At 42.5% G+C, this 19,255-nt stretch overlaps 1 protein-coding gene across 2 annotated transcripts in view; it reads left to right on the forward strand.

Annotated features, from left to right (window-relative positions):
- The window catches only part of Dock1 (dedicator of cytokinesis 1), a 503,515-nt gene that overhangs the window by 188,344 nt on the left and 295,916 nt on the right, over positions 1 to 19,255 (forward strand). For both annotated transcript variants that reach the window (XM_021220215.2, XM_021220207.2), the window contains exon 26: positions 18,254 to 18,381. In XM_021220215.2, the coding sequence (XP_021075874.1) occupies positions 18,254 to 18,381 (128 nt within the window). The remainder of the gene's footprint in view (positions 1 to 18,253; positions 18,382 to 19,255) is intronic.

The raw sequence follows: 19,255 nt of genomic DNA on the forward strand, positions 1-19,255 counted from the left end.
TTCCCAGTGATGGCTGAGTATGCCATCTTCTGCTACATATGCAGCTAGAGACCCGAGCGCTGGGGTGCTGGTTAGCCCAGAGACTTAGAATATCCTAGATACATTTTTTTTTTTTTTTTTTTTGAGGCAGGGACTTTCTATGTACCTCTGGCTATCCCAGAGTTCCTTATGTAGATCAGGCTAGCCTGGAACTCACAAAGTTCTACTTGTCTCTGCCACCTGAGTGCTTTGAGTAAAGGTATACATACCACACCCAGCCTTCTGTAGACATTCTATAATAATCCTAAATGTAATTTGATTATATTTCTATTTCTTCCTTGTCATTATTCTCTACCCTCCTATCTAGAGCAACACAGCCATTTTAAGTTTGTAGCAGAAGGTTTAAATTTTCATTAAAATTTTTTCAAATCCAAAGGAATCTTCTTTTTAAATATCTTAAACCAAAACATATCTTTGTATTTGTTGTAACTTTCTTCATTTTTTTCTATCTCAAAAGCTGTTTCCTTTCTTAAATTTGCATATTATGTTATTCCTTAAAATGTTCAGATTTATATAAAATTAGTCCCTTTCTCAATTAAAAATTTATATTTTAAAAAATTCTTATGTTTGTGTCCTTTTATATATATAGTTATAGTGTGTGAACTAGAATTTTCTACTCTTCATAGCTTTTCTTTGTAGCAAGAAGTTAGACAGGAAGCCACCTTGAATTGATTTTCCTATCTGCTAGTGAACCCATTTTCTTCATTTCTTTTCTGGTTGCTGTGATAAAATCCTTAGACAAAAGCAGCAAATGGAGAAAAAGAATTTAGCTCAGGTCCAGGTTTTAGTCAGTCATGACTGAGAAGTTGGGCAACCTGGAGTTTGAGCAGGGGGCCACCGTGCATCCATAGTCAGAAGAAAAGAGGAATTACCACAAGCTGAGAGGGCACAGCTCATTGTCTTTCCTCCTACAGCCTAGATCCTACCCACAATTAAAATGGATCCTCCCACATCAATTAATGTAATCAAGACAGCATCTCAGAGGCCCATCCTTAGGCTAATTCAATTTAGATAGCATAGTGCTTCTCAACCTTCCTAATGTTGCAACCCCTTAACGCAGTTCCTCATGTCATGGTGACACCCCCACCCGCCAACCAAGAAATTATTTTTGTTGATAATTCATAGCTGTGATTTTGCCACCATTATGAATTATAATGTAAATATATGATACACAGGAGAACTGATATGTAACCCCTGTGAATCAGTTGTTGGACCCCTCCCCAAAGGGGTCAAGATAGCCCCACACCCAGACTCTCTTCCCAGGTGATTGCAACCTACAAGGTTGACAATGGGAATCAACCATTACACCCATATACGTAGTCTCTCCGATAGAACATATGAAGACAAATACACTTTAATTTGCACTTAGAAATATTTCCTCTATTTTTCTTAATTTATTATTTTTGAGCAATTTTTCATGGTTTTCTTAAGAAAACTGAAAAATCTCATATGCTTTCTCACAACTTTTTTCCCCCAAAGGAAAAAGTCAACCTGACCTTTCTGTTCTCTGTACACAGGAAGTCATAGTCAAGGTTATAATCTCTTTTGTGTATTTATTCTTTGATCACACCTACTGCTGTACATTTTGATTTCTGAGAGAGACTTGCCTAGAACTCACAGCCTGTAGTCATCACCCTTCATAAGCTGGGATTGCAGGTTCCATAAACATCCAAGATAGGACAACATACCCCAACCCATGAAATCTGATCAAGCACGTTTGCTAATAGACTAGAAGGCAACTTCAGTTTTAATTTCATTAACAGTTTGGTGAGACACAGTAATACAGAATACAAACACACTTGTTTCTGAAGTTAAGTCTGTGTTATATTAATAAAGATATTATGGAACTAGTTAAGGTTACCTGTTACATTATCGAACTTTGACATTGTTGTTGGCCACTTTGGAACAACATTTTCTGTCTAGACTGTTCCTAGAGTAACTTGGAATATGACGGATCTTTTCTGTGTTTCTTACTGCTCATGTTTACAGTCTCAGAGCTCAAGAGCCTAACTGAAATTTAGAAAGTTCTGTGTAACATTGAGTAATAAAATTATTTTGCCAGGTGTCATAAATTATACTGCTGTGATTTGTTTGCACATGGCCGGTGGAGGAAGTAGGGTCATAAGTTCAAGGTCATTCTTTGCTACATAGTGAATTTTAGTCCATGGTAAGCTATGTGAGAGATATTGAAAACTAACAACCACAAAATTATATAAAGTTGACAAAATCAACAAACACAAGTATATAAAAGAACCATATTGAAAAGTGGCAGAAGAAAGACACACACATTTAAATTCCTTTGTATATTAACTCTAATATTACAGTTTAAGAATAATACTCTTAGGGGTACTCACAGGAATTTAGATATGCAGAGAAGAAAAAAATGTATAACTACTTAGACTACCGATGCAGGAGGATTGTTGTATACTATACACCAGCTTGGGCTATGTAGCATAACATGTCTCCGAAAAGTATTGTTTTTTTTTTTAGAACCTAAAGGGATTTCACCATAAAAAGGCTCTAAGGTGTTACCCTGAGCTGAATTGTACTAAAAAGTTAAGGAGAAATCCTGCCAGACCACAGTACAGAGGCCACAATGACCCATTCCAAACCATCCCCAGAAATTCTGGGGTCATTATAGTGGGTTTCAATTAAATTCTGCCCAAAGCCATTACCTGGATTATTGGCAAGTGTGAATTACCTTGCTGTAGATTTGCTCATGGATGTATATTTGCAACAGCCTCTGCCAGAGTCTTCTGATAGTTACCATAAGACTATCATGTATTTGTGGGGTGTGTGTGTGTGTGTGTGTGTGTGTGTGTGTAGGTAGGTAGGCATTTATGTTTTTCTTTATATTCATGTGTATGCATGTGTGTGGAGGTCAATCTCAGGTGCTCTTTCTCATGGCACTGTCTCCTTTGTCATCTAAGTCAGGTTCTCTTGCTGGCCTAGAATTTGCTGACTCGTCTACATTGGCTGGTTGGCAGGCCCTAGGCATCTCCCTTCCCCAACCTTCCCAGTGCTAGGATTAAAAACCATGCCACTGTATGGAGATTTTTACTGTGGATTTTGGAGTATTTGACTCAGGTCCACAGCTTGTCTAGCAAGCTCTTCTGCTGACTAGGCTCTTTCCTCAGCCCTAGCCACCAAGCAGCCATGTGTAAGAACCCACCCCTCACACCCTTCTGGCCTCATCTGCTAGTTCTGGGTTTTCATTGATGTGAATCCCTCCACCCTGCTTCCCACAGCTTCTGGTTTCCATGCAGGCAATGAGCATCAACTGTAAGGTACCAGTGAAATGTCTCCACCTCCACCGAGTGTTGGTGTGAGGAACTCCTTAGTTACATATCTTAGGAGGTTTTTTTTTTTTTTTTTTTTTCCTGAACTTGTGCTTCCTGTTGAGTAAGTACCTGAAACGTTCAATCTTTAGTTACAAATATTTAAAGCAGAATTTCTCCTAGGGATTTGTTTCGAGGGAAATCCTCTTTCCCCTTCTTCCCCTTAGAACGTGCTCTCTTTCTTCAGCTATTGGGAATCTTGAAGGGATCCTGCTGCTGCTGCCTGGTGCTCCTCTCAACCTGGCTGACAGATGACTGACTACCTCTTCCCATTTAGCTGCACTGTTTATTTCCACTTCTGTTTTCCCGAGTCTCATTTTCATACACTGTCTTAGGTCTTCCTTGATCCAAGCAATGTATCGATGATTTGAGTTCAAAATGAGTTAATACTAACCTTTAAAATGATCCATTGTTTTAAATATAGTGGCATGCTTTTGACTGTGCATGTGTGTGTGTGTGTGTGTGTGTGTGTGTGTGTGTGTGTGTGTACACACATGCATCTGTATATATGAGTGCAAAGGCTAGTGTGTGTGTTTGTGTGTGTACACATACATTTGTATGTATAAGTGAAAAGGTGTGTATGTGTGTGTGTGTGTGTACACATGCATCTAAATATATGAGTGAAAGTCCTGTGCGTGTGTGTGTGTGTGTGTGTGNTGTGTGTGTGTGCACATGCATCTGTGTATATGAGTGAAAGTCCTGTGTGTGTGTGTGTGTGTGTGTGCGCACATGCATCTGTGTATATGAGTGAAAGTCCTGTGTGTGTGTGTGTGTGCACATGCATCTGTGTATATGAGTGAAAGTCCTGTGTGTGTGTGTGTGTGTGTGTGTGCACATGCATCTGTGTCTATGAGTGCAAAGGTAAGCATCAGATGCCTTTCTCCATCACTCTCTACCTTACTTTTGAGACAGTTTCTCACCAAACATGAAACTTGGTTCTTTTGTTACATTTTGTCATTGGCCCCCAGGTACCTTCCTGTCTTTGTCTTCCCAGCTCTGGGATTGGTAGGCACATGTGGCCATGCCCAGCTTTTTATGTGGGTGCTGGGTCCTCATGCTGGCAAGGCAAGCATTTACTGAATGAGTCACCTCTCCAAGACCTGCCTTGAATTTCGATCTCTATAGCAAGTTGTACCCAGCCTAATAAGTGACATATGTGAAGTATTTAAACCCACAATGATCTTTTAGCCCAGGACAAACTCAGTCTGGAGCTTTTCATCTTGCAGCCAATCAGCATCTGCTGCCTATGTCATAATCAGCTTCCTAAATGTGTTCTGACCACTGAGTGGCTGCCCTCAAACCTTTTAGAATGCTTTGACCAAGATGAAAATTCCCCCGTTTATGGGTTTTAGTGGTAAGAATCTTTCTGTGTTGGGAGACCATTTTTCTCATTTGCAGGCTCTGTCCTCCCAAGCAGCCAACTGCTGTCTTCTCTCCTTGTCGGGGAAAAGATGAACAGCTGAAATCTTCTGGCTGGTCTATTCTCACAAAGATGCCATTACTTTTGTAAAGTAGTCCGTGCCACATTTGTATAAATATTTAAAGTCAAGCCACTTTCGGATGAGATATGGCAGCTACAGTTTTCATGATTTCTTCTCCATCTTGGGTCCTGATTCTTACGTTGTAGAAGTTGGCTTTGCCACCTGCTCTATGGAATGTGCTGCACCTTTGAGGCATGCTCCTGGTGCAACAGTAATAGAATCCTCGAGGTCACTGTGGGAGCCTTAGGGCAAAGGCTGGGCTTCATCCAGAACCACCTCCAGTTCTGAACCAAGCTGAGAACAAGAAAATGACTCACTTTGGGCACTAATTAAGGTTGTTCTCTGGGAAAACAGCTTCAAGCAGTCTTAAAGATGTGTTCCAGGTTTCTCAGAATGGTTGCCGTACTTACAGATTTATACTCTCAAGGGATTGTGATAATACCTGTTGCCAGTCAGGAGTTGTACTCGGTGCCAGCTGAAGCTAAGCTATCATGTGGAAGATGTACGAGCACTCTCCTGTCTGGGGTGTTTGGGGAAAAGAAATATATATATGTAACTGGAGGGGCTGTGTTTCCAGCCATTAAAGTATGGCCTGGTCCTATGGTCAGCATGCCTGTGAGTGTTAACTTGACAGTACATAGATAGCTACAGCACCCTTTCTTTACCATAGTGAGCTGTAGACTCTCACACACAAGTTCCTGGGAGCTCAGGCTAGTGAAGTCCAGGCTGTTTCCGCTTTCTCTCACCACTTCTCCCATTTGCAGACAAGGAAAGGGATGATATACCCAGTGGGGACTTTATGGGTTACAACAAGTGATAGGTTGTCACAGGAGGTTGTGCTATATGAACTGGCTCATTGGAGGCCAGCCTTCTTCTCTGTTGTATTCTGTTCTGGCTTACGGATTTCATGGTGTCAAGCCACATGTGGGAGGATGGACCTGCCTCTGGGTTCAGTATACTTTCATGTGGAAAAAAGGGAGGAAATTACCAGAATATTAAAGCATAGAATGAAGGCTGGAATATATACTTATATCCCCACTACCCAGCATCAATAATAGTGGACTCACAGTCAGACTCTGAAGCTAATTTCAGACTATGCAGTGTCTGCATAGGTAGCAATTACTCAGTGAATGACATTGTTCCAGACTGAGGATGTATTCTAGGTTTAGTTCTTGTGTTGGCCTGCCCCACCTATCCCCCATCATCTGCCTTGGATATTCTGTTTTTGCTCCTAAGCTGAGGTGAAGGGCCTTGGGTTCATTAACATGCTGTGCATGAGAGCCAATGAATGGGCGGTAATGGCTTCCGAGCCTGGTCTCTGATGTGACTTGCCTACTTGAAAGCTGGCTAAACAGATTATGTGCTGCGCAGAGTGACGACTCTTGAATATCATCTGTGGTGTGGCGCGAGCAGATTTTCAAAGCAAGATACAAAGAGAGGGAAAGGTCGACGTCTCATAATTTGTGCATTTGTGGCTTTGTTCCCATGGGATTATGTTGTTGCCCACATATGTGACAAAAGCTGGGAAAAATTAAAGCTTAAATCCTATTACAGAAATGAAAAGTTCTAGTGTAATTAAATCATACGTTGGAACACTGAGTGTGGGATTTATGCCCACCCAACTGTTTTTATGTTGATGGTATGGGAATTGGGATGAAGTGAGTCCACCTGGCTAGCATCACTGTGTAACCTAGTCAAGACTACTCCCTGTGCTTACAGGGAGGGTTGACAAAACGGAGGGTCCTTTTGGAACTTTCTCCTTGTCTACTCATACTTGCTCTTCTGGATCCTCGACTGTGGGGAAGCTTGTTCTGATTAACATGGAGCAGTTTTCCTTGTTTTCCCAATCATAGCCTTTCCATTTTCCCATCCTGGTAGGAATCTAGGTGATTGACAGGTTTCATTTTACAGCTTGATGCATGTTTTTTTCTTGTATCTGTGCTTGTTTGGTTTTAGAGGGGAGTGTGAGATTGGATGAGTCAAGTATGACCATATTTGTCTTAGAGTGTAGTAGCAAGTCTTGGTCTTGGTAGTCTTTTAGTACCCTGGTGGTTGTAAACCTGTTATTCCCTGGCAGGGCTTTGGGTTGGTTTGTGGCTATTGGTTTCCTGGTGGCTGGACTCTTGCTGTGAGCAGGAGAGGGAAGGGAGCCATTCTCTCAAACCCTGGGTGGTCTTATACGCCTTCCTTCCCTTTAGCAGATAGACCCTATCCTAGCTGGGTGCCCTGGTTCCAGGTAATGTCGGGTAGAATAGCAAGCAAGTCTACGTTGAGTTCCTGTCCCAGAGCCCTCAGTGATGGTCTGTGACCTGCAAGTGTAATCTAAATAAATCCTGTTCTTTCCAGGTTCCATGTTGACAGAGTGTTTTATCACAGCTACAGAAATCAAACTAAGGGCAGACTCCTTGTCCAACAGTGCTCACTTGCCCTGTGGAAACTCATGTATCTATCCTCAGTTCTGAATAATAGGAAGCCTCTTTAAAATGCAGGGCAAGGGAGTTTAAATGATGTGTTTCATTCTTCTTTTCAAGGTGAATAATTCTCCCAGTGATCAAACGGAGTAAAACTCTTTGCTAATGGTGGAAGCATTAGTTATAGCAGTCTTTCGAAGGCCTTGGGCCATGCCCACATACTTAACAGGACTTTGAGATTAGGAAATACTGAAGTCAGAGTGCTCTTCACAGTAGCCAGACCCTATATAGAAATCGTATATCTCTAAAAACTGCCCTGTTCATCTATTTCTGCTGTGTTAGGTCATACAAACGAGAAACTGTGTATTCAGAACGTAATAAAATATATTGTTTTAATGCTTTCATCCATCAACAAATCAAAACAGTATTTAATGAGTTTTTCTACTGTGAAAAAACAAATCTTAAACCCTGAACTATTCTCAAGTAGTTTTGTTAACTTGATAGATGTTGTACACAGAGGAAAAATCGGGGTTGGGGCTAATTTTGCCACAGTCACTTAATGTCCCACTCATAAGGCATTCTGGAACACTTTAATTAGATAGCTGTGCTGATGACTCCTAATGAATGTTGCCAGCTGCGAACCCTGAAGACTAACTCTTTTAAATAATGCTGGAATATAAACATCCCATTCTCTTTCAAGCTTCTCCCCATCCCCCATGCCTCAAGGAAACTTTCAATCTTCATATGTTACCCAATACCTTTTCCACCCCTCGCTCTGTAGGTCTCTCTCTGTGTCTTTCATTACATATGTTTGTCCAGAGGCCACTGGTTACAGCAGTACACACTTTTTAAGAAATAGCTTATTGAAGACAGGAGTTCCTTAATTATACCCATTTGAAGTCCACCATAGTTTATAGATCACCTGCCAACTTCTCAGGACTTTTGGTTAGCAAGTTTGATTCCTCTGAGAGACCTCAGAGTCATAAACATACAAATGTAGAGTTGGAAAAGACTAATTAACTCAATGTACAGATGAGGGTGTCAGAGTTAAATAAGAAGCTCTGTATGTAAGCAAAGGCCCAGGCAGGGAGCTGTCCAGCACTATGGTGCTGATTAAGGTTCGGGCTTGTTTCAGATCCATCATCTACACATCCTTAAACGCCCACTGCATGAGTAATTCTCTCTGAAAGCTGAATTTTCCTCAACACTATATGAAGGAAGGAAGAAAATACAAATAAATGGATAAATAACCACATCTGTAAATTAAGCATAAATAAATCATATAGTGGTGTTCTCATGTGTCCACGGGGTTTTAATAGTATTTCTCTTCTCTTTCTGTGGGGGTGGCAGTAGTGGGGGTTGTAGTTTCTGAACAGATTGCTAGAACCATCAGCTCTTTATGGTGTTATTAATCTACATATTAGCCTCTGTTGACCCTACTTTGAGCCCACCGCTGGCAGGCTCCTGTTTCTGTTTTTGTATTTAGATGTAGGAAGAGCAGTCTAAAATCTGGCTGTCCCCAATTGTTTCATACCTAATCATGCTATCACTAGGTACATGGAAAACTTGATTCTTTCTAGGCCTGAAAATTCAGCTCTTAATGATAGCAAATGTTGTCCTGGTCCAGTGGAAAGTCTGTGACTGCCAGGATTTTGTGTCATGACTCTACCCTGCAACAGCCATTACGTAAATCTATCGCTAAGGGCACAGACCTTCCTCCAGAGTGAACTGCCTTCATCTGCATGTTCTTGGCACTCATCTCTATTTGCTAGTGCCACCAGGCGTGGCATGTGTTTAGAACCACTCTGACTAAGTGCTGTGTCTGGCCATCTACTAGATCAGCCAGCAGCATGAACCACCCTACCCACTGCCTCCAGATCACAGATCTTGTGTCTATTTCCTTCTCTTATATGTTGAGAATCTTTCCCCAGGGAAGCAGAATTGTATACTTCCTTGTCAAATCAACAGGCTTCCTCTTTGACCTGCTTCTCTTCACTTAGACAGTAGTCTGTTCATATGAACATATTTTTCACACAATCTTTCCTTCTGTTCTATTTCAGCTAGGCTTTTTTTTCCCCATATTTATGTGGACTCATTTTGTAGCCTTTCCATTGGTTTTTCTTTCCCATCACCTGAGGAGACGTCATGCCTACAGCAACTCCAGTAGAACTTCTACTATCCTGTTGTACTCCTCCAGTCTCAAAGGTCAAGAGGGTCTGCTGCCCGGTGATCATCACAAACATTTCTGCTTTGATGCAAGGTCTCATGCCCAAACACAGGAGTAATACATTTGGCCAGGTTTTAAAATGTATTGTTTTACATTTATTTATCCTTCTCTGTGTGCACACACATTTATGCCACAGTGTGTATGTGGGGGTCCAGTGGACTACTTGTAAGCGTGGGTTCTCTCTTTCAACCTCGGGAGCCTTGCGAATGGGATTCTGGTCATCAGACTGGGTAGCAATTGTCATTACCCACTGAGTTTTGCTCCCCATTGTTTAACAGTCTTCATGCCTCTCTGCTCATCTTTCCAATTTTCAAAGCCTCTTACTTGCTCTGTCATCCTCTCAATTAAAATTCCATGACATTAGGTACCTCAAGGCTGAATCACAGATTGCCACATTTCTGATCCTTTTAGCACACAGGCAAGTGGCACTGTTCTGACCAGAATACTTTACGAGGTGCTGCCCAGCTGTCAGGAATGGAAATGTTGGACGAGATATCTGTATATGCTCAGTCCTGCAGATCTGCAAACTACATTCCGAAAGGGTGGCTTGCTGGTAGCTGCTTCTTCTGGCACTGTGAGCTTTGTAACTTCTTACTTAAAAATGACTTTTGGGGAAATGGCTTTGTACTTGACACTTATCTATACCCACATGGGTGTGCACAGGCATGGGCCTTTTATCACCACCTTCTCTGACTTGAGAGTGTGGTGGCTAATGCCAGCTCAGCATTTGCTTAGCAGTACAGTTTCTGGCTGTATTTGTCACCATGTTCCATGTACCTGCATCTGGACAGTCTACAGATCAGTAGATAGCTTCTGCGACCTCTTCTAGGACAGATAGAGTCTTTGAGCCACTGCTGCTTAAAGACTCTTGTAGATGGAGAAAATCACTTGAACCTATCGAAACACAGGCACAGGGTTCCTAAATGGTAGGGAAACAAGATGATTGTCTATAAAAGATGAATAGCAAGCATTCCCCATTAATATGGCTCTTACTGTTTAATTCTCATTAAAAGTGTTATTCTGGCTTTCGGTTCTATGCAGCACACACAAGGTTATTAAATGCACTTTATGGATCATTTGTTTAATGTGACCGAACTAAAAATTAAGAAGCACATTACTCAGTGTTCATAAAAATGAATGCTTTAAATGGACAAATTCATTCTCATTTTTGTGTCTTACTTTAATGTAGAGCTGTAATGGGGTTATAGACGGATATTCTGCTTGGACATTTATAAGCCGATGATGCCTGTTGAATACCTTTTATAAAGATTAATATTTTTTACTCTGTGCCCATTACCAGAGCATTAATCATCCTGGCTTTGGCCCTCACAGCTGCAGATGAGCAGATGTTGAATGATAGGAGTCTGTGATCATCGGCGGTTGGTGTCACCCTTATGACGATTTGTACAGAATGTGATTCCATAGCAATGCCTTCCCCTGGCCTGGGTTCTGGGCTGAGTTGTTGTCCTTAGTATCTGAATATGGCAGAATAAAATATGGCAGCTATGTTCTTTGCTGCTATGCCTCCAGTGGGTACTGACAGGTATAAAGAAGCCCTGGGACCCCCTGTGATAGGGTGAGTGGTCTGAAAGCTGTGGCCTTGAGCCAGCTTCATTCATTAAAGTGAAGAATTGGAGGGGCTTCTCCTCATCTGCTTTCTTATGTCCTTAGCCTGTGCTTCCTACAGATGTAGACGATGAGCCCTGGATATCATTTTAAATTCCCTAGTCCTCAGCAAATGTAGTTTGAAGCAATGTAAGTCAGTCATATGTTTTATCCAGAATGTCATTGCAGTCTGAATTCTATCTAAAACTCACTAATGCCTTGCTTTATATTCTTTTATCCATGCCGAGTCTGAGAAGTTCATTGTGTTGTGACTTATAGCACAATTTAAATGCTAAATTCGTACTCTATCTGAGACCCTGGATCTTTAGTCTTCAATGTATAATACGATTTATTTTTCTTAACAGTTGTTTGCAGTAACTAGATTAAACACCACTTTTAAACATCTGAACTTGCAATTCATTTATTAAAATTAAATCCAGCTCTATGGTTGTAAACATACACATTTAGAAGGCAGTTTGACAAGATGACCATTTAGGAAAATAGTAATAGAATAGTCTGCCCTAGGGCCTGTTACCTACACAGCCAAGGACTTTTGGTCAGAATTACAGTGCTAGGCATGAAATTCCTTCCTGCTGAATAATCCTCAAATCTAATCAGAATGCAGTTAATTACTGCATAGCAGTGCTGCCACTACTGTACTAGTGGATCCACATTATATAGAAGGTTGGTATTGTTATATTAATAGTCAGTCACAGTTCTCCTATTAATGGGGGAGATGCTCTCCAGGCCCCACCCCTTACTGAGGGACTGTTAAAAATTGTTAGCTTCTAGAGAGAGACATTCTTTGAGGGGGTGGTCACTGGCAGGTTTTGTTTGGTCCAATGATGTTGCACACCTATGCACATATGGGAAGTGCTAATTGTACTTATTTTCTTAGTCATTTGTTCTATTGCTATGAAGAATCACTATGACCAAGGCAAGTCTTATAAAGTAAAGCATTTAATTGGAGCCTTGCTGACGGTTTCAAAGGGCTAGTTCATGATTATCAGGGCAGGAAGCATGAAGGCAAGTCTGGAGAGGCTGAGAGCTTAAGTCCTGATCTGTAGGAAGAGAGGGAGTGGGGGAGGGAAAGAGGGAGGCAGGGAGAGAGAGATGCTGTCTTGATATGGGCTTTTAAAACCTCACTGCCCACTCCCCAGAGACATACCTCCTCCAAAAAGGCCAAACTTAGCCAGGCAGTGGTGGCACATGCCTTTAATCCCAGCACTTGGGAGGCAGAGGGAGGCGGATTTCTGAGTTCGATGCCAGCCTGGTCTACAGAGTGAGTTCCAGGACAGCCAGGGCTACACAGGGAAACCCTGTCTCAAAAAACCAAAAAAAAAAAAAAAAGGGCCAAACTTCCTAATTATTCCCAAATGTTCCATGACCTGTGGATCATACATTCAAACATTCAAACATACAAGCCTATGGTGGCCAGTCGCATCATCAAAGGACAGATGATATGAAGTTAGGAAGGAGAGTTACTGTGGTTGATGGGGGAGAGTGAGGGAATATGGGTATTGTATTAGTCAGGGTTCTCTAGAGTCACAAAACTTGCAGATAGTCTCTATATGGTAAAGGAATTTATTGATGACTTATAGTCTGCAGTCCAAATCCCAACAATGGTTCAGTAGTAGCTGTGAATGGAAGTCCAAGGATCTAGCAGTNGCTGAGTCCCACACCGCAAGAAGGCNAAAGAGCNAGAGCCNGANTCCCTTCTTCCAATGTCCTTATATGGTCCCCAGCAGAAGGTGTAGCCCAGATTAAAGGTGTGTCCCAGATGATCTTGGACTTGGAGATCTCCCTCTCTTAATCTTCTGGATTCAATCACCACTGTGTCTCAAGATCTCCATACCAAGATCCAGATCAGAAACTTCTATCTCCCAGTCTCCAGATTAGGTTCATTGGTGAGTCTTCCAATTCTGGATTGTAGTTCATTTCAAATATAGTCAAGTTGACAACCAGGAATAGCCACTACAGGTATACACAGATGAGAGTCTCAAATAGTGAGCAAATTAAATCCAATGCAACAATTTGACTTCGTGTCCACTGACCACCACCATACTGGATCGTGCAGCTGTGAGTTCTTAGCCCCCATTTTCTTGAGGAGACATTGTATTGACCACTTGTGTTCTTAGTAAGAGCTGGTGTTTCCTCCTGCTGACTATCTGCTAAGTTCATGTGGGTGAACTCATCAAAAGCCTCTTTAAGAATTTCACGGCATGAATTTCTTAAAAAAGAGTCTATCAGTCTTGAGGGCCTGCATTCCACAGTTTTCCAGAGGCTATGTGTCGATGGTTGATTTGAAACATGTAAAATAAATGTGTTTTTCCTCTAATGATAAGCTTATTTTTTTAATTGTGCTGGGAATGGATTCGGGCTATTTCTTTTGTTTTACTGGATATTTACTGTTTTTCGGGATATGATATTCTGTCTTTGTGACAGGATATTGCCCATGCCCAGTTGGAATACCCACTGTGTGGCATGGGAGACTTCTGTCATGCCACCACAGGTTGTAAAATCTCCAGGCATGATGAAGCATGTACATTTCATGCCCTACTATGCCTTAACATTCAGGAACATTTTACTTCTGTAGATTGAAATACAGGCCAGAGAAAGATCCATTAAACATAAAGGTTGGTTGGTTTCTTTGTTTGATAAATATGGTGTGGTATGTACTTATAGCTCCAATATTTGGGTAACTGAGATAGGATTATGAGTTGGATTCCAGCCTGGGCTACACTGAACCTTTTGTCAAAATAATAAAGTAGTTTTTTTTGTTGTTGTTGTTTTGTTTTACAATACTTATGCTATTCTGTGCTTTGGGAGCAGGCAGCAGAGTAGCTACTGTGTGGGTCCAGTCTGAGGCCAACGGAAGGCATTCATTTTCCTGCTGTATATTCATTCAAAGAGCCTGGCCTTTCATAATACAAATTGCACATACAGTAATACAAATTATAAAAATTATAATTTAAAAAGCCAGTATTCATTAAGGGCTGGCTACAGTACTAGACAGTAGTTCTGCCTGCACTTTAGTCTTCCTACTATCTGCATGCACTTGCAAAGGAAAGCAAGTTAACACCCAAACATGCCCTCTTGTTCAGCTGTTCCCTATTGTCCAGACGGGCTTGGAAACCATCCAGTAAAACCAGAATCCCTGTGAGATGGAAGCATTCTTGCTGAGGGTGTTTGTCCTTCAGCTGTCTGCCAAGGTTGGGGCTGGGCCGCTGTGGATGGCAAGGCCTTACACACCACTTAGCAGGTGCAAATTGTTGTGGTTCACAAGTAAAAGGAACACGTATGGTAGTCCATAGTAACTAACTCACCTCTAAGGGAGAGAAAGTAATATGTGTGTGTGTGTGCGCGCACACACACACACACACACACACACACACACACACACACACACACACACAATCAGGCCTTGGTTTATATGCTGAGATTATTTCTTTTATTGAACCAGAAACTGTCCTCCTAAGAGTTTACTGCCCAGTGCAAAGAGGCGTATTTAATGCCGTCAGTACCTTTGGTGGTCTGCCAGTGTGGACCTGGAGGTGTAGATCACGACTCTTTTGCCTATGGTTCTGGAATATGTTCCCAACAGATACTCGGGACATTGGGTTTCTTCCGTTGAGGCACAGTAGGTTTCTGATGGCACAGTGGTGGACAATGCTGTAAGATACAAGATTGTCTTGGAAGTCTGCCCCAGATCAGTGGGTTGGACCCTGTGGCCTCTGGCCTTCAGGGCCGTCTAACAAACCCCCTGATCTGCCTGGCAGCTCTGTGCATCTCTATTCAGATGTGGAGCTGAATGCAGAGGTAATTTTGTGATGCTGGTGTTACTGGGCCTGGGGCCCCGTTCCTAGAGCATCCGCGGAGAGTGATTCATGTCAAGTCCTTCCTGAGACACCATCTCCCTCTGTCTTCACAATTACAGTCTTCTCTCTCCCATTTCCCCAGCACAGCTTGACGCTCATCTGTCAGAAAGCGTAGCCAATGATTTTTTATCTTCTCGGAGAGGTGAGTGAAGGAAGTTGTTCGGGTCTTGAATATTTTTGTTTCATTTCTTGCCCTAGTGTAACCTAGGCTGGTGTGGATCTCATTAAGTAGCCTTGGCAGACTTGAACTCAAAATTGTCCTCTTGTCTTAGCCTCCTGGGTGTTGGGATTACAGATGTGAGGCATCAAGTCCAGCTTAAAATAGTTTGAAACATGGCAAACTGTCAGTGGAGTTGTTTCTCACCAAGACACAGAGCATAACAGCCAACTGAAGTTGATAAGACCTAGTGATGGGTGCTCCCACAAGGGAACCAAATATGGTGGGCAGTAGCTCCTTGGCCGAGATGTGTGTGCAGATGGCCTCCTCCACCCTGAGGTAATACTGACAAATGGAAGCAGCACACTCTGTTAGCTCCGAGAACAGTGTAGTCCACTACTGCTTTCACAGCAGAGCAGATAACTGAAACTGTAAGGCCAGGTCTTAGGCCGCAACATCTGCTTCCAGAGCCTAACAGCCAGCTCTCATTGAACCATTCAGAGACACATCCGTGCTGGCCAGTTCACAAAGCTTTCTACTCATTATGTCTTAGCACAGTGGTTAGAACTGTGAACCTTTAATGCAGCTCCTCATGTTGTGGTAACACCCAACAATAATGTTATTTTCATTGCTGCCTCATGACTATAATTTTGTTATTGTAATGAATCATAATGTAAAGAACTGTTTTTTTGTTTTTGTTTTTTCTCATGGCCTTAAGTGACCTCTGTGAGGGTGTCAAAAGCTACAGGTTGAGGACATCTGCCTTAGCAGCTCTGCCCTTTTCTTCTGAGATATCTTGGAAATTCATGTGACCTCCAAAATGGTGGCAGTCACATGGATAGTAACTAGATGGACTGGCATAGCTCAGGGCTTGTTCTATGTTGAGTTGGGCACATAGAGGTCATGTGTTCCCAGCAGAAGTTGAAGAGGGCTCAGCTGGAGGTATTCAATTGGCGCTTTCTGGTAGGGTCTTTCATGAATGGCAAGGGAGCATTCTTAGGTACTGATCTGGAGGGTTGCTGTGCATTAGGTGTTACATATGACTCAAGGCTGCAGATGTAGTTTAAATGAAGGTGGTTGTAGCTTGTGAACATTGAAGCTCTATAGGAAAGGCATCTGGAGTGCCTTGTAGTTAATAGCCCGTTCCAGGGGTCATTTTCTTGTACTGTTTATCTTGGATAGTCTATCTTTGGCCAGGTCTTACATCTTGAGTGGCAGCATACCATGTCATATTGGAGTATGTCTCTTAAGCTCAAAGGGCATGGTCCTATGAGCAAAACCCTTCCATGGGGTCACTGGCAGGGATAGGTGAGACAGTGGGGAATTAGGATGAAGTCTTCCCAACTCTGCAGACCCAGACACAAAGGGCCACCTTCCCAGCTCAGACAGTACCCTTGCTATGTCCCTGGCTTTCTGCAGAATTCCAGACAGCTCCTGGTGTCATGTTCAGCAGTGTTGGCCTGTCTTATGCATTACATCTGCACAGAGATCGATTATTAGAATGTGGTGTCAACAGAGAAGCCAAGTATTCATGTTAGATTACCTAGGTTTTTGTTTGTTTATCTCCATGACCAAATATCTGTCAAGAGTCATCCCAAGGGATTAAGGGTTTCTTTTGGTCTGTGGGCCAGAGTCACTGTAGCAGGAACAGCTCTGGCTGCCACTCAACTCCACATCACATTTGAACAGAACAGAGAGCAAAAAGGCAGGGAATCCTAGCTCAGCTGCTTTTTAAATGTTCTCTTTCTTATTCATACCGGGACCAAACCCATATAGCACCTCCCATAATCAGAGGCAGTCTGCCTTCCTCAGTTAAAGCTCTCTGGAGAAACCCTCAAAGACAATCGTTGTTGAGGTGATTCTAAATCCTGTCAACTTGACAGTGACGATTAATCATCATGTATACATGCACCGGACCATACCTCTTCTGGAACGTGGAATTCCTCCTAGTCTCTCTCTAGGGAGAAGACCCAAGTGAAATTTGGGGTTGCCCTGGTTGAGCTATCTATATGTGTCTCACTGGGAGACCATAGGGCAGAGGGGCTTGTGTTATTTATTTCTGATTCTTCCTGCCTTGCCCAGGAAGGGACTTCCTCCCATCTCTCATTAAACTGTTGTTCTTGGGAAAGTTCAGCGTGTGCTTTTGAGTTCAGAGTGTGTTTCTCAGTATGTGGAGGAGCTCTTTTGTTGTTGTGTGTGATTTCCTTTTCCTTCCATAAAAAAACTCTCCTGGAACATTAATGCAAAACATGCTTTTATGTATCATTAATGTCGTAAATCCTAAAATGTACAATCCTGAAAACCAACTACATCTATTTCCTGTTGCAGAGCTCCGCTGTGCTCACCTGCTTTGCATCTTAAAGAAGCCAAAAATGGCTGCACTGGTGTCAGAACAAGGGGCTGTAAATAGTCAGGCCATTTTGGAAAGTGGATGCTGCCAGGATTCAGCTAGATTTCCAAAATGGAAGCAACAGCTAGGAATTTCCTTTCATCCTAGGCCTGAGCCCATGTTGTTCTGCTGTTCATGTTTAATTCTTTTTGTCTTCCTGACCAAATCACAATGATCCCGTCCTCAACTCCCAAGGTTCTGTTCACATTCCTGTGCCCCTGGTCTCTGTTTTCTCATCCTGCCTCCTCAGCCTACTCCAGAGAGCTTGTCTAAGAAGGAAGGGCTGGGCACCATTGTCCCATCCCTGGGCTGAGCTCTTTAACTTAAGAAGGGTATCTTACATGCCTGCTTTATGAAAAAGCTGGAAATCTGCAGTTAGGATAGCTTTTGTTGGAGGATGTATTCCTTTTAATGTTGCAAATCAGTGGGTTGAAGGTAAGAGATGCTAGTAGATGCAACTGTGGGGATGTACATATGCATGTTTTTATGTGACAAGCATGTTAGTGACTTATGTTTACACAGAGACCTGCAAATTCGTGTAGGTGTCTGTCTGTGAATTATTGACAGCAATGGAAATGGCTTCCTAGTCATCAATCCGTTTATCCATGTGGGTGTTCCTTTCCATTCCACACCTGGTGAATCAGACGCTTGAGGGGGCTCACAGCTTTCTTGCAGATCTGAGGGATTCCATGGTGTTTCCCACTGACTGACAATCCTATTCTATCCAGACTGCAGAGAGATTCTGCTCCCCATGATGACGGACCAGCTCAAGTACCACCTGGAGAGGCAGGAGGAGCTGGAGGCTTGCTGCCAGCTGCTTAGCAACATCCTGGAGGTGCTATACCGGAAGGATGTGGTGAGTCATGACATCATGCCATGGACAGCGTCACCCACCATTGACTAAACTGTGGACATATGCTACAAACGGAACTGCCTAGTTCCCTGTTGAAAAAGCAATGGTTTTCACTTTTAGCCTTTCTCTCTGTAGACTTTTACCTTTGAGTTACTTTTATTTATGTGTGTGCCATATTTACATTGTAGCATTCACCCTTCTGAATTGAAATCAGTTCTTTGTTTTCCAATGTTTTCTTGCTAAGATGTTTCCCTCGGCCAGGTCAGGTGAAGGCTTGGCAGGGTGGTTTCCTTTCTTTTTTTATAGTGTTTGCATTTATTAAGTAATACATGAAGGAACTGTGCTTCCTGAAGCTCTCTGCTCTGTCCACCACAGGTAGACGCATCTGGTGCTTCTTGAGCTTCTAAATCTTGTTTTTATTCCAGTGGCATTTTATTTCTCTACTCTGAATCTGGTTCAGGCAGGTATATGAATGTTTCACCCACTCTTTCCCATCACCAGCATACCATGTCTGTTTTTGCAAATGTAAAGTATACACTTAGATAATGCCATTGATCATTCTGGTGTGTCTGGCATCAGGACAGATACACCTTTGTATGTTACTAATAAATGGAGACTGAACCCATGAGCAAGATTGGGGGTGGGCTTCAGTGTGCCTAAGCTTCCCTAGTGTGCCTAGGGTTCCCCAGTATGCCTAGGGTTCCCTGGCCTGTTGGTGCCCTCAGTTCTAGTCAGAATTTTAAATAAAAAGGGCTTGTTCTGAACTCTTTCCTGCATGACCAGGACACCTTCCCGGTACACACACACACACACACACACACACACACTCATTCACTCCTGTTTGTTCCTTCCTTTCAGGAGTAAGTCATTCACTCTG

The sequence above is a fragment of the Mus pahari genome, chromosome 1 (genome assembly GCF_900095145.1).
Source record: "Mus pahari chromosome 1, PAHARI_EIJ_v1.1, whole genome shotgun sequence".
Taxonomy (NCBI): domain Eukaryota; kingdom Metazoa; phylum Chordata; class Mammalia; order Rodentia; family Muridae; genus Mus; species Mus pahari.